Genomic DNA, 12,404 nt, shown 5'->3' with positions numbered 1-12,404 from the left:
GTTCAACCCAGCCCTTGTCAAACAGAGGAGCGAGGCATTGCCCAGGGAAAGTGCCGGGGGCTATAACAACTCTGGTCTCAACCCCCTGGCTGGTGGCAGTCCTGCCATTTCCATTCAACCTGGTCACCTAGCTGTGTGTCCGCCATCCATTTGGTCACTCAGCTGTGTATCCTTCCTTCCATGCTTCCCCACCCACACCTACCCAGTCCATAAACATTCCAAGTGCCTCCCATGGGCCTGACGTGCACTAGAGATGGGCACTCATGGGGGTGACAGGTGGAGGCAGGACTGGAGGGAGAGTGGAAGATGACACGGACACCGGCTGAGGTCACAGAGGGCGAGTGTGAGGGCAGGAAGAGCAGGCCTGAGGTGGGACTGTGGGCTGGAGCTGGCTTTGGGATGCCCGGGAGTCATCCAGTGGCCCAGTGGCTAAAGGGGCCTGAAGCAGGAGGGGCCTCTCTGTAGAGGAATGTGGATCATGAGCAAAGCCAGGGGGGAGGGGGCTTGGGGAGGCCCTGGGGGGGGCAGGGGGGCAGGGGATGAGACTGCACACCACCCAGTAATGCTGTCTCTCGGTGGGCACCAAGCAGAGCTCTCTACCTCTGCCTATGGGTTACAGGATTCCCCAAGCAGGAGACCCCAGAGTGGGCCTCAGGAGTATGGGGGCCATGTGAAAGAGGACAGACAGCGTCCAGGAGGAGGTACTGATGAGAGCTAGGGTGAGAAAGCAGAGATACTGCTAGGGATGCCTGGTGCTGTCCGTTGGGGGAGCTTGTGCAGCCACGTTCAGGCCACTAATGCTGGCCTGGGCCATCACCCACCGCCTGGGGCAAGTCCTGCAGCTGTGAGGCTGGGTAAGGTCACTTCTGGTGGCTTAGTTTCCTAAATGACCATGTGCGTACCATGCTCACCAGACATCGGAACTTCCCTGTCCCTTGGCCTGACTCCCAGGCTGGCATTCTCCAGCCCTCACAGGGCCTCCTTGTCCCAGAGAATCTTCTCTCCAGGGAACATCTGTGGCCCATGTGCCAGGTCCCCCAAAAAGATAACAAGCGTGGTCTTCCTGTTTCTATAGCTGAGGACACTGTTTATGACCTGCAGGAAGCTGCATGGAGGAAGTGCGAGGCACTGCGTGGCTCTGCTGATGCCCCTGTTCAGGGCCTAAGCTTGGAGTGCAGCAGTGTCCCTCCTGGTGGCCGGGCTGTTGTGGGTGCTGGTTTGTCGGCCTCCCACAGAGAGAACCAAGCGTGCACGGCTGCTGCAGGCCTCTGTGGGAGGCTATTATGTAAGCGCTATGTCGGCAAAGTCCTCAGTCATCCAACTTGGTTAACAGCACATCTGCACAGCTATAATGAGTCTAGACACCCCTATTTAGACTGATTACAGCAGTGGTTCTCAACCTTCCTAATGCTGCCATGTATTTTCATTGTTACAAAGGGGTCGCGACCCACAAGTTGAGAACCACTAGATTACAGGGAAAAATAAGACAACCAGACAAGGCACCCTCACCCTCAACCACAACTTGGAGATCAGGAACCACGGGCAGAGCAGAGCCAGGCACTGCGGTGGTAGGCTGGGCTGACTGGAGGAAGCCCCAGGCCAGCTGGGGGCCCCTTTTGGCTCAGAGCTGCCATTGTAGCCACCCATAAGCCTATCCTGCTCAGTGTGGGGGTCAGTCTGAAGTGAGGAGGGACATGAGGGGACATGGAACCAAAGGTGACCCAGCAAAACTTTGTCCTGGAAGCAGAGGGGCTGTGCTGAGTATGGGAGCTGAACAGGGTCCTCTCTCCCACTGGGCCGGCAGTGCCGGCTCACAGGGAGAGCTCTATTCAAGTCGCTGTGTGGCCTACTTTGGGCCCTGTGCAGGGTGGGGGGAAGGGCGTTTGGTTGGTGAGGCTGGGGGGCCTCTTTCCACCCCACTCCCTGACAGCCATGGCCACACATCGCAGGCCAGAGTGCCTGCCTGCAGCTCCCAGCTCCTCGGAGAACCTACCAGAAGGCAGGAACTCATGTGAGTCTCCCTCTCAGCAGCATAGTAGGTGGAAGGAGAACGGCAGGTGTCAGGCTTCTCTGAGCTTGTCAAGCCTGTCATTTCCTGTCACAATGGTCACCAGAGGTGGTTCCAGTCGGCTGCTTGCTCCAAGGCACCTCAGGAGGCCTCAGGAAGGCTGAGCCCTGAGGCGCTGACTGGGCCCGGCTTGGGTGTGAGCTGTTCCTTGGTGAAGCGAGGCTGGCTGGTCCCTGAGCGGGGACAGGGGAGGTCAGTGCCCACGGTATGGCGCAGACAGGGCAATCGGGGTAGTGCAGCGTGGGTACAGATGTCCTGTGACCAGGACACAGGAAGCAGACGGTAAGGGAGGCCACAGCCCTCAGAAAATGGTGTGCAGGGCAGGCAGGCATGGACACGACCTCCAGAAATTCCAGGTTTAAGAGTATTTTTCATTAGTAGTTCTTTTAAAGTCTCAAGAGTTACTCTTGCAAAGGCTATTTTATTTGTTCAAACTAAGGTATGAGGGTGCCTGAGGCCCTGAAGGGCAGCCTGCAGCGCCTGGGGCAGCCGGGACAGGCCCAGGCCAGGCTCAGCTTTGGGTTTGTTTCCAGAGACATTTGGAATATTTGTTCAACCCCTCATTTATATGATTTGATTAGTCTTGTAAACAGCCCTGTGGCCCGTCCGTCGGGGAGCCCACAGGAGCCTACTGGAGGAAGGCCCGGAGGAAGTCATTGTAGGAGATCTTGGAAGACAGCGTCTTGTCGTAGTGCTCCAGGATGTGGAAGAACTCCTCCTCCGAGAGGTTGATGCTGTACTGCCTCAGGACCTGGGGGGCAGGGAAGGGGCCACAGAGGCTCGTCTCGCCTGGATGTAATGAGGCGGGCTGCCCGCAGGGGGTTGGGGGTCACGTTCCCCCTCTCCTCAAGCCTGTATGGCCCACCTCCCATGTCACCTTCCATTGTCCCCCTCCCACTAGCGTTCTCCCTTTGTCCCTCTATCTCTCTGTCTCTATCTCTGTCTGCTCTGCCTTGGCAACCTGTGCCTGGGTGGGAAGCAGCCACCTAGGGCAGCTTCATCACCAGCTGAGTGTGGAACAAGAAGGGACAGGAGGTTGTTAGTTTTGTGTCCCCAAAGGGTGGCTGAGGCTGGTCAACATGTTTAGTTGGGTGGATAGAGCAGAGGGGTTTGGAGGGGAGACCTGGCCACAGGCCTCGACATGGGGGAGGCTGAGGAGGGCAGGGCCAGCAGGTGCAGGGATGCAGAGTGGCTATGATGGGACAGCCATATGACTTGCAGCAGAGCTGCAGTGGCACCCAGTAGAGGCCGCTCCTTCCTCCTCCTCCTCCCAGAACCCCGGTGTTATCACAGCTGCTCTGTGTCAGGCCAACAACATTTCTTGGCCTCGCTTGACACTGAGTATATTCTGGCCAGTGAAACCTAAGTGAGAAGGTTATGTGGAACTTCCGAAAGCTTCCCTTAAAACAGGGGTTCTCAACCTGTGGATTGCGACCCACAGGAACTGTATTAAAGGGCCAGGGCTTAGGAAAGTTGAGAATCACTGCTCTAAAAGCATGCCCTTTTTCTCTCTGCTGCCTGGAATGTGGATATGATGCTGGGGCTCCAGCAGCCACCTTGGACCACAAGGTGACCCTGAGGAAGAAAGATGGAGTCAAGGGGAGTGGAACAAAAATGTGGTCCCCAACAATTATTCAGCCAGCACCCCAGCTCCAGGCCGCCCATCTCTAGACGTCTTTTATGTGGGGAAGAAACACATGTCCCCTGTTTGCCTAAGCTGCTGTTATTTTCCCCTCTTAAATGCAGAGCAAACATATCCCAACAGATAGACTTGAGTAAAAAATAAAAATTAGGTCTGAATTTCCTTTCTACCTTTTGTGTTATAACCACTTTCTAAGAGGAGACTAGTAAGTGGGGCTAGAAGGCTGCAGCCACTGGGCCCAGCAGGAGAGAAGCAGGAAAAGAAGCCAGGCTGTCCTGGAGGGGACAGTTCCTCCCCTGATAGGACGCTGTCTCCATTCTAGTGAGGGTATCGGAGGAAAATAATGCACTTCCTTCCCTTCTTTGCACAGAGAAAAAAGAGAATCGTTGGTTGAGATTTATACTTGACCCCAAAGTAAAGAAGTGTGAACATGAATGTGAGCTGGAGAACCATGCAGGGCATTTGTGAGGTCATGGGATGGGGTGCTGAGGGGCAGGGACACACGTATTTACCACCCAGTGATGCGTGTATTTACACTAGGACAGATGACTAATGGTGGAGCCCAGTGTGTGCCATAGGGGCTGTGCTGCCTCCTTGGGAGGCATCATGGGTCAGAGATGGTCCTCTGAGTCTGCAGTGAGGCTCTGGGGGGAGCACCTGGCTGTGGGGCTCAGGGCAGGCCCAGGCCCAGCTAGGGTGCCAAGCAGCAGCTGGTGCCTAGAGGAAAGCTGGGCTCAGGAATTGGCCTGGGGAGCTGCCCATGTAGGTATGGAGCATCCCATGGCCTCTAGAAAACTCTAGAAGGAGGACCTGGGGGCTGCAGGTGAGGGGCATGTGGGCTCAGCCCTTGGTAACTTGGGCCTGTAGGTGAGGCCTGAGACAGCCAGAGGACATCGAGCCTTTGACAAGGGACTGGACAGGCGCCCTTCTGAGCTTGTCTGGCCACTGGCGTTTGGCAACTGTGCTCTGCTCAGAGGCCCCGATGTGCAGGGCTGTGCTCACCCTCCTGAAGTCAGCCACGTTCAGAAGCCCTGTCCCGGCCTCATCGTAGGTCTTGAACGTGCGCCGCATCGGCCTCCAGCAGTGCATGATTTTGGGCTGAATACGGAGCAGCGCGGAATAAAAGGAAGATGTCTCAGCACCAGCTTCTTTCTATAAAAACAAAACAAAGACAAGAAGGGGTGAGAAAGAAGCTTTCTGAATGGGGAGGATGGGTGGGCTCTAGGGGAGCGGAGAGCCAGCTGTTGGGTGGTGGGCCTCCTCTGTCCCCCCTCTGCCCCACTCTCCGCTGGCTCTCTGTCTAGCACGGGGCCTGTAAGCAGAACTACTTTTTTGTTTATTTTTGAGGCATGGTCTCAGTCTAGCAATCCAGACAGAGTGCTGTGGTGTCATCATAGCTCCTGGCAACTTCAAACTCCTGGCTCAAGTAATCCTCCTGCCTCAGCCTCCTGAGTAGCTAGAACTACAGGCACCCACCACAACACCTGGCCAGATTTTCTATTTTTAGCAGAAATGAGGGCTCCCTCTTGCTCAGGATAGTCTCAAACTCCTGAGCTTCAGCAATCCTCCCACCTCTGCCTCCCAGAGTACTAGGATTACAGATACAAGCTACTATGCCCGGCCTAGAACTCTTAACAGTGATGCCGTCACTGCTTCTCTCACCATTACGAGTTGATATGCAAGCTGTTTAAGTCACCAGCCCATTTCTATCTCCAGTCCCCTCCTCTGGCAACCTGGAAGGAAGGCAGGTCTCCAGTCCCCATCTCACAGATTGGGAAACAAGAAGCTTAGCCCAGAAAGTGACCTGGCCTCTGACCCCAACATGCCTCAGGCCTCACCACCTCCCTGAGAATGCAAGGAGAAGGCTGGGCACATACTCAATTTCTGTCGTTTGAGGGAAAAAAGAGATTTCAGTCTAGGTCTTCTGGTAGGTTATTATAATGAAGTGTTAAAAAAAATCACAAGGTTGTAATTATATCTAGTAATTAGACAGTACAGTACACTGTGATTATTTCATTTAGGTGCTATTAGATTGAAAACAAGATCTTTTAGCATGATTTAGCCCTAACACGTTGGAATATCACAGAGGTGAATTGTAGGCGATAATGTGTAACACACTTTGGGAAAGTTTAATTTTAACATGGCACTACATAAAACAAATTAGCACAGAGCTGAGCTGCTTTCATTTTTTACATCATTTAGCACCTATGACGGAAACTCCCCAGGTGGCCCCACTCTGTTAGCTGCCAATCTGCCCCAGCAGCTGATCCACACACCGGGGAGGCGGTGCCAGTCTCCCTCTCCCTCCCACAACCAGGGTTGCCCCACAGGGTAGGGCAACAGTGGTGCCTGAGCTGGCTTCCCCAAAGGGTGTCTTTTTGCTGCTGAAGGTTACAGAGAAAGCCCTCAAATAGGTAGAAAATGAAACCACCCTTTCAGCTTCTCTGCACGGGACATGTGACCTAGATGCCACCTTTGTGTTGGGAGCTGCTGGAGAGGGCATGACCAAGACCTCTCAGGGACCCTACTCCCTCCTGGGAAAGCATCAGTCAGAGCAGGGATCCCAGGAGGAAGGGCAGTATGAACTAGTCTGAACCCCAGAGTGGCTCCTACAGTGGGGACAGGGGCCCGCAGCTCCCTCAGTTCACATAAACACAACCTTAGTCTGACACAGAGCAGCCGGTGGCCGCCGCCCCTGCAGTCACACGCAGGATGGAGGGTGGGGCTGGGAGCAGGTGTGGCCTCTGCCCTGGGAGGCCTAGCTATGTGTTCTTCCCAGGAGAAGCCCACCAGCCACCCCTCAGAGGCCCTTAGAGTCCAACGGACCTTCCTCTTGTTTCCAGAAGGGAAAACGGAGGCCCAAATGGGAGTAGGAGGCCAGAGCTAGCAGGGGCCTTGTAGGCCATGCCATCTTCACGCTCCTCCAGCTGTGTTTCTGGGCCCAATGAAGATCTAACAAGCACAGCCTTTTTTCTGTTCACAGAAGAACTGAGCTAGCAGAAACGCCTTAATTTTACCATCCCCCCCCCCCCAATAAACTTAGCCTAAGCCTTTGATGCTAGTGGCTGCTTGTCGAAACTAGAACCTACATGAAGATGGCCCCTACGTTTGCACAGAAGGAGAAACGCGGCAGGGAGCTTTCTGCCTGGCCCTATTCACCTGCTCTGGACTAAACACTCTCACCCTACTTCCTCCAACACCTGCCTGCTGCCCAGGCAGGGTGAGGTGGGCAGGATAAGGCAGGTAGCCGCTGTCTGGGGTCTGCCTTGCCTTTTGGTCCCTCCAGCTGAGTCAAAGGTGGTTGGAATCAGCTGTATTTGTTTCCCAGATCAGCAATGCCAATTGTACTTATTTAATTCAACAATAACTTAGTCCAACGTTTCAGATGGAATCAGAGCATTAGAATAACATCTTTTGGCTGCATGTTTTGGAAAGGTTGGAGCGAGGTGGGTCAGTAAAAACCCTGTGATTGCACCGAGTGGGGGTTTCAACTATGAAATTGCAAATGAAAGGTAAAAATGCAGAATTGTGCCTTCTGGTTGCTCTTTTAAGTGTCTGTAAGTTCCTCTTTGAAGAAACAGAAAAAGAAAATTATGGACAATGCATCTATGTGTCTTATGGAATTTACGTGAGAAACATAACAGGAGACTCCAACCTCCTGCCCCACAATCAGAGAAGAGGGTCTGGTCTGAATCCAGCGGCTGATGATCCCATCCCCACCCCTGCCCTGCCTTTCAGGTGACTGACTGGTCACTGCTCCCAGGGTGGCTAGATTGCTAGTCACAGGGACACTCTGGGAAGAGCCATGATAACCAACTGTCTACCCTCTGAATGAGTTGGGGAATGTAGGGTCCATGCTACTGGTTCCATGTGGGGTCTCCAGACCCTTCTAGGGTTCCAGAAGGAGAGAAAGGAAATCTTTGAGTTCCTTCCAAGAAAGTAAATTTCTAAGCTGTTTTTGGTATCCCCAAAGCCTGGTGGAGGCCTTATCTTTACTCACAGCCCTTGCCTGCCAGGTGTGAACCCCCTGACATAGGGTGTGGGCCTGGGCTCCCAATAGCCCATGGTTCTGTTAGGCTGGCCTGACAACAGCCTGGCACTGTACAGGCCTCCAAATCTGCAGTTCCCAGGCTGGACAGTGGACTAGTAGTGGACAGGTCTGTGGCCTGTTAGGCACCAGTCTGCACAGCAGGTGAGCAGAGCTTCCCCTGTGTTTACAACTGCTCCCCACCCCTCGCACCAGTGCCTGAGCTCCACCTCCTGTTGGATCAGCAGTGGCTTTAGATTCTCATAGGAGCGCGGACCCTACTGCAACCTGCACACACGAGGCAGTAATGACTGGGCTGGGGAGCGGCTGCAAACACAGATCATCAGCAGCAGGGATCAGTTGCTTACAGACTCATATCAAAACCCCCATCCATGGAAAAACTGTCTTCCGGGAAAGGTTGGGGGCCACTGATCTAAGTGATGGAGGGGTGGGATGACAAAACCCTGCCTGACAAGTATCATACGTGTATAGAAAACCTCCAAACAAAGTCTTTGGGGATGTCTGACAGAGGGGTCCTGGCTGGGGCAGAGCTGGGCTGGGTGCTGGCCAGCCGGCCTCTCTGGAGTCTGAGTCCCCTGAGTCCACCTTCCATGAGCCCCTTTAAGCCCCACCCTCTGCGTACCATTTTGTTTGCGTTCTGGATTTTCAGCCTCTGCAGCAGGGAGGTTTCCTTGGTTTTTAACATGAGGACGCAGCTCTGGATGAAGTCAGGGTACGCAAACTTTCCGTTGTTCCTCAGGTCATACTTCACCATGAGCTGGTGACACTCTTCTTTGCTTATGTCCAGGCTGAACTTCTCCACAAAAGCTAAAGACAAAAGTGGCAGTTCAAATGGTGGGTTCGTTCATTCCTTCCTTCATTCATTCCACACTTGCTGAGCCTCCTCGGCTGCTTTAGGCCCTGGCGTGGTCCTTGCTTCACAGAACGCACAGCTGGGGGTGGACATATATGGAAACAGGACCCAGGGAGGGGGACCTGAGTCCTGCTGCCCACATCCTCCTGGGTTTGGGTAGTTACTAGAGCTGTGGTCACAGCGTATGGACAGAGACTGTGGGAGCAACAGGTAGAGAGCAGAGAGGGAGGCAAGGCAGCAGGGGAGGGTCCACGCGCCAGGTGTGGGCCTGGCTGTGGAGAGCATCAAACTTGGCCTCGACCATGTATTTTTTAACTGGGCTCCAGATACATGCTCTTGAGAGTCTGTTTAGTTACATAAATTTATACGCTTTGAGCTTTCATTCCAAAGACAACAATTGATGATGTATCAGTTTACACAGTATACTCTGGATGCATGGACCACCCCTAAGAGATAGCCACCATGTGATCTTGGGGTTTGGGCCTGGCTCTCTGAATGGGGTTATGTTGAACCACAGTGGGCATCTTCCTGGCTGCCATGAAAATGACACTTTTTTTTTTTTTTTGATACAGAATCTCTGCCACCCTGCGTAGAGTGCTGTGACATCATAGATCACAGTGACCTCAGACTTTTGGGCTCAAGCGGTCCTCTTGCCTCAGCCTCCCAAGTAGCTGGGACCATAGGTGCCTGCCATAGTACCTGGCTATTTTTAGAGACAGGATCTTGCTCTTGCTTAGGTTGGTCTCGAACCCTGAGCTCAAGCAATCCACCTGCCTGGGCCTCCCAGAGTGCTAGGATTACAGGTGTGAGCCACCACACCTAGCCCTAAGGCTGGCACATCTTAACATTGAAATAGCAATGTTCGCCTGTGCTCTGCACTGGCACTCATGCTGAGTTCTCTTGTTGGTTTATAAAGACAACACTTCTTTTAGAGTGATAACTCATAATTGAAAGAGACTTATATAGGATGAAATATTTGTTTTAATTTACTAAACTGAGACTTTGATTTGACGTCGTGGAAGAACAAAGCATGAAGGAGCGGAATGCGGTGTTAGTTGTTGAGGTTAAGCAGGAAACTAGAGGAAGCAGACTTCCCACAAAGGCCGCTGCAAGTCCAGCCAAGGCCAGGAGCGGCGCTGCATGGCTCGTGAGTGGAGTTGGCTTTGCCCTTCCACGGAGGGGACAGCAGCAGACCCTGGGGCCCACCAGGGCACAGCACAGCGGGAGGTCTGGGAGCCCACAGGAAACTGTCCTACCTCCAACGTCCTACCTACCTGAATTATAGAGGCCATCAGTGTCAATTAGAAAATACAGAATGACTTTTGAAGATGAATCCGTTTTATTTTACGGTATTGAATTTTGATGCACTACTGAAGTCTGTCAAGCTTATCAGAATCATAGGCTGGTGGCTTAAATGAGTTCATGGTTAAAAGTAAAATAGTAACAACAGTAAGGATGATATCACAAGTTAAGGTTTATCAGGGTCAAACTCCAAAGAACTAACTAAAAAATCAAGTGGAACGCAAATGTCTATCACAACCAACACGGTGTTCTGCTTTCAGCACGCGTCACATTAAATGGCCTAACATTTGATTATTACCAATTTCTTATTTTTCATATTTAATGTACACTTTTTTTTAACAGGAACTAACTTAGAGAGTTTATACCTTGTTTTACTTGTATATTTTAGCCATGGTTATCATAAAAGTAGCTCATATTAATGTTGGAGGTTCTCAAGGAAAATATATTTCTTTAAAAGTTATCTGTATGTGGCTGGGCACAGTGGCTCACATCTGTAATTCCAGTACTCTGGGAGTTTGAGGCAGGTGGATTGTTTGAGCTCAGGAGTTAGAAACCAGCCAGAGCAAGAGCAAGATCCTGTCTCTAAAAATAGAAAAACTAGCTGGGGGTTGTGGCAGGTGCCTGTAGTCCCAGCTACTTGGGAGGCTGAGGCAAGAGAATCACTTGAGCCCAAGAGTCTGAGGTTGCTGTGAGCTATGATGTCCCAGCATTCTCTGCAGGGTGAGATGCCCACCGATTGATACAAATAGAGAGATATTTTTGCAAATCATAGACCTGATAAAGATTTAATATGTAGATTATACATATGTAGAATTCCTACAATTTACCACCAAACAAATCCCAAACAACCAACTCAATTAAAAAATGGGCAAAGGCCGGGTACAGCGGCTGACCTATAATCCTAGCATTCTGGGAGGCTGAGGTGGGTGGATGGATCCTTTGAGTTCAGTAATTGGAGACCAGCCTGAGCAAGAGCAAGACCATCATCTCTACTAAAAGTGGAAAAATTAGCCAAACTAGGCTAATTAGGTGGGTGCCTAAGTCCCAGCTACTTAGGAGGCTGAGGTAAGAGGATGACTTGAGCCAAGGAGTTTGACGTTGCTGTGAGCTATGATGCCATAGCACTCTACCCAGGGTGACAGAGTGAGACTCTGTCTTAGAAATAAAGGCATCTGTGTATTAGTCAGGAAGAGGAGGGCCTAAGAAGCAGAGGAATGACACGGTCAGACATATTTTCCTGTAATGAAAATGTTACATCAACAGCATGAAACAAAAGTACAACTCAACTAGTTTAATTTTTTAAGTTGATCAAACTGATAGATGTTGAAAAACTGACAGCAGGGAGTAGATGTTGCCAGCAGTGGAGCCCCAGGATCACAAGGTGGGGGGGCAGAGTGTCCCCACCACCCGCCTCCACTGCCTCTCCACTCCTCTGCTGTCAGAGCCTGTGAACATTTGTACTGCACACAGCACAGCCAGGTCTGTGGTCTCTAATGCTCAAGGCAGTGCCGTGTGGATTTTATCATGCAGATGTGTACCTGCTTGGTGGCTGTGGGCAGGAGGTGGATTAGGAGACTTCTGCGCTGCCCGCACCTTGACCCAGAAGCGCCCAGCTGGTGTCTGGCTCTATACCACCCCCTCACCTCCACCACAGGGTATGGGTCTGTGCCCAGTGGGAAGGGCCTCTGGGCGCAGAGCGCGACCGCACATTATCACTGGGACAGAACAGACACGAACCCAGGAACTCTGCTGCGGTGATCTCCCCGTGTTTGTTCGGGTCCTTCTCTTTGCATTCCTTCAGGAGCTGCCGCCAGCAGCCCTGGATTCTCCTCCTGAGCTTGCTCTCTATGGGCTCACAGTTCTGCAAGGGGAGAGCGCTCGGGGACGCCATCGAACTCGCTGGAGTCTAGTGGGAAGGAGAAGAAAATTGGCTTTTAACTGGAGATTTAAAATGGAAACTCACAGATAGGATTCAGGTTTTGAGGCTCACAATTTTATAGGCAGTATTAGCCCAGAAATGAAATGAAAAATAAAACATAGATAGTAATTTTACCATCTAATGTTTACTTCCATCAGTGGGCTGTATGTATTTGTGCCAAACCATAATAACCAAAATAGTTTTGAAAATGAGTATATAGCCAAAGTTCAGACATACAGAGATGCACTTAAATGTGTCACTGGTGTGTGTGTGTATATATAAGTGACAATGGTATATTTTTCACTAGAAGAAGAGTTTTATCAAAGAAAGGAATTTACCTGTCATTTGCATAAAGCAAAGACAAAGCATGAATATCAGTTATTTTGAAATTATGTGGAGCAAGAATGAGGCTGTTCTTTGCTTTATTATATCTTCCATTTCAAGCTAGAGAGTGAATTTAATGTCACCTAGACTGTCCCCCCATGGCCTTCTCCATACCTGGTCATTGAACCCAGTAATTTATCCAACTCAGTTGGACTCCAGGTCTTTCTTCCAAACCCTGAGCCTTCTGCT

At 51.5% G+C, this 12,404-nt stretch overlaps 1 protein-coding gene across 1 annotated transcript in view; it reads right to left on the bottom strand.

Annotated features, from left to right (window-relative positions):
* Window positions 1–2,696: 2,696 nt before the first annotated feature.
* The window catches only part of EFCAB6 (EF-hand calcium binding domain 6), a 203,315-nt gene continuing 193,607 nt past the window's right edge, over window positions 2,697–12,404 (bottom strand). The window contains exons 27-30 of the mRNA XM_023509416.1: window positions 11,651–11,819; window positions 8,381–8,565; window positions 4,713–4,862; window positions 2,697–2,819 (exon numbers count right to left, since the gene is read on the bottom strand). Of these exons, the coding sequence (XP_023365184.1) occupies window positions 2,697–2,819; window positions 4,713–4,862; window positions 8,381–8,565; window positions 11,651–11,819 (627 nt within the window). The remainder of the gene's footprint in view (window positions 2,820–4,712; window positions 4,863–8,380; window positions 8,566–11,650; window positions 11,820–12,404) is intronic.

Source organism: Otolemur garnettii, unplaced genomic scaffold (genome assembly GCF_000181295.1).
Source record: "Otolemur garnettii isolate 467f Iridium unplaced genomic scaffold, OtoGar3 scaffold00007, whole genome shotgun sequence".
Lineage (NCBI taxonomy): Eukaryota > Metazoa > Chordata > Mammalia > Primates > Galagidae > Otolemur > Otolemur garnettii.
The sequence above is the reverse complement of the archived record's forward strand: the minus strand, read 5'-3'. Positions and strand labels throughout refer to the sequence as shown.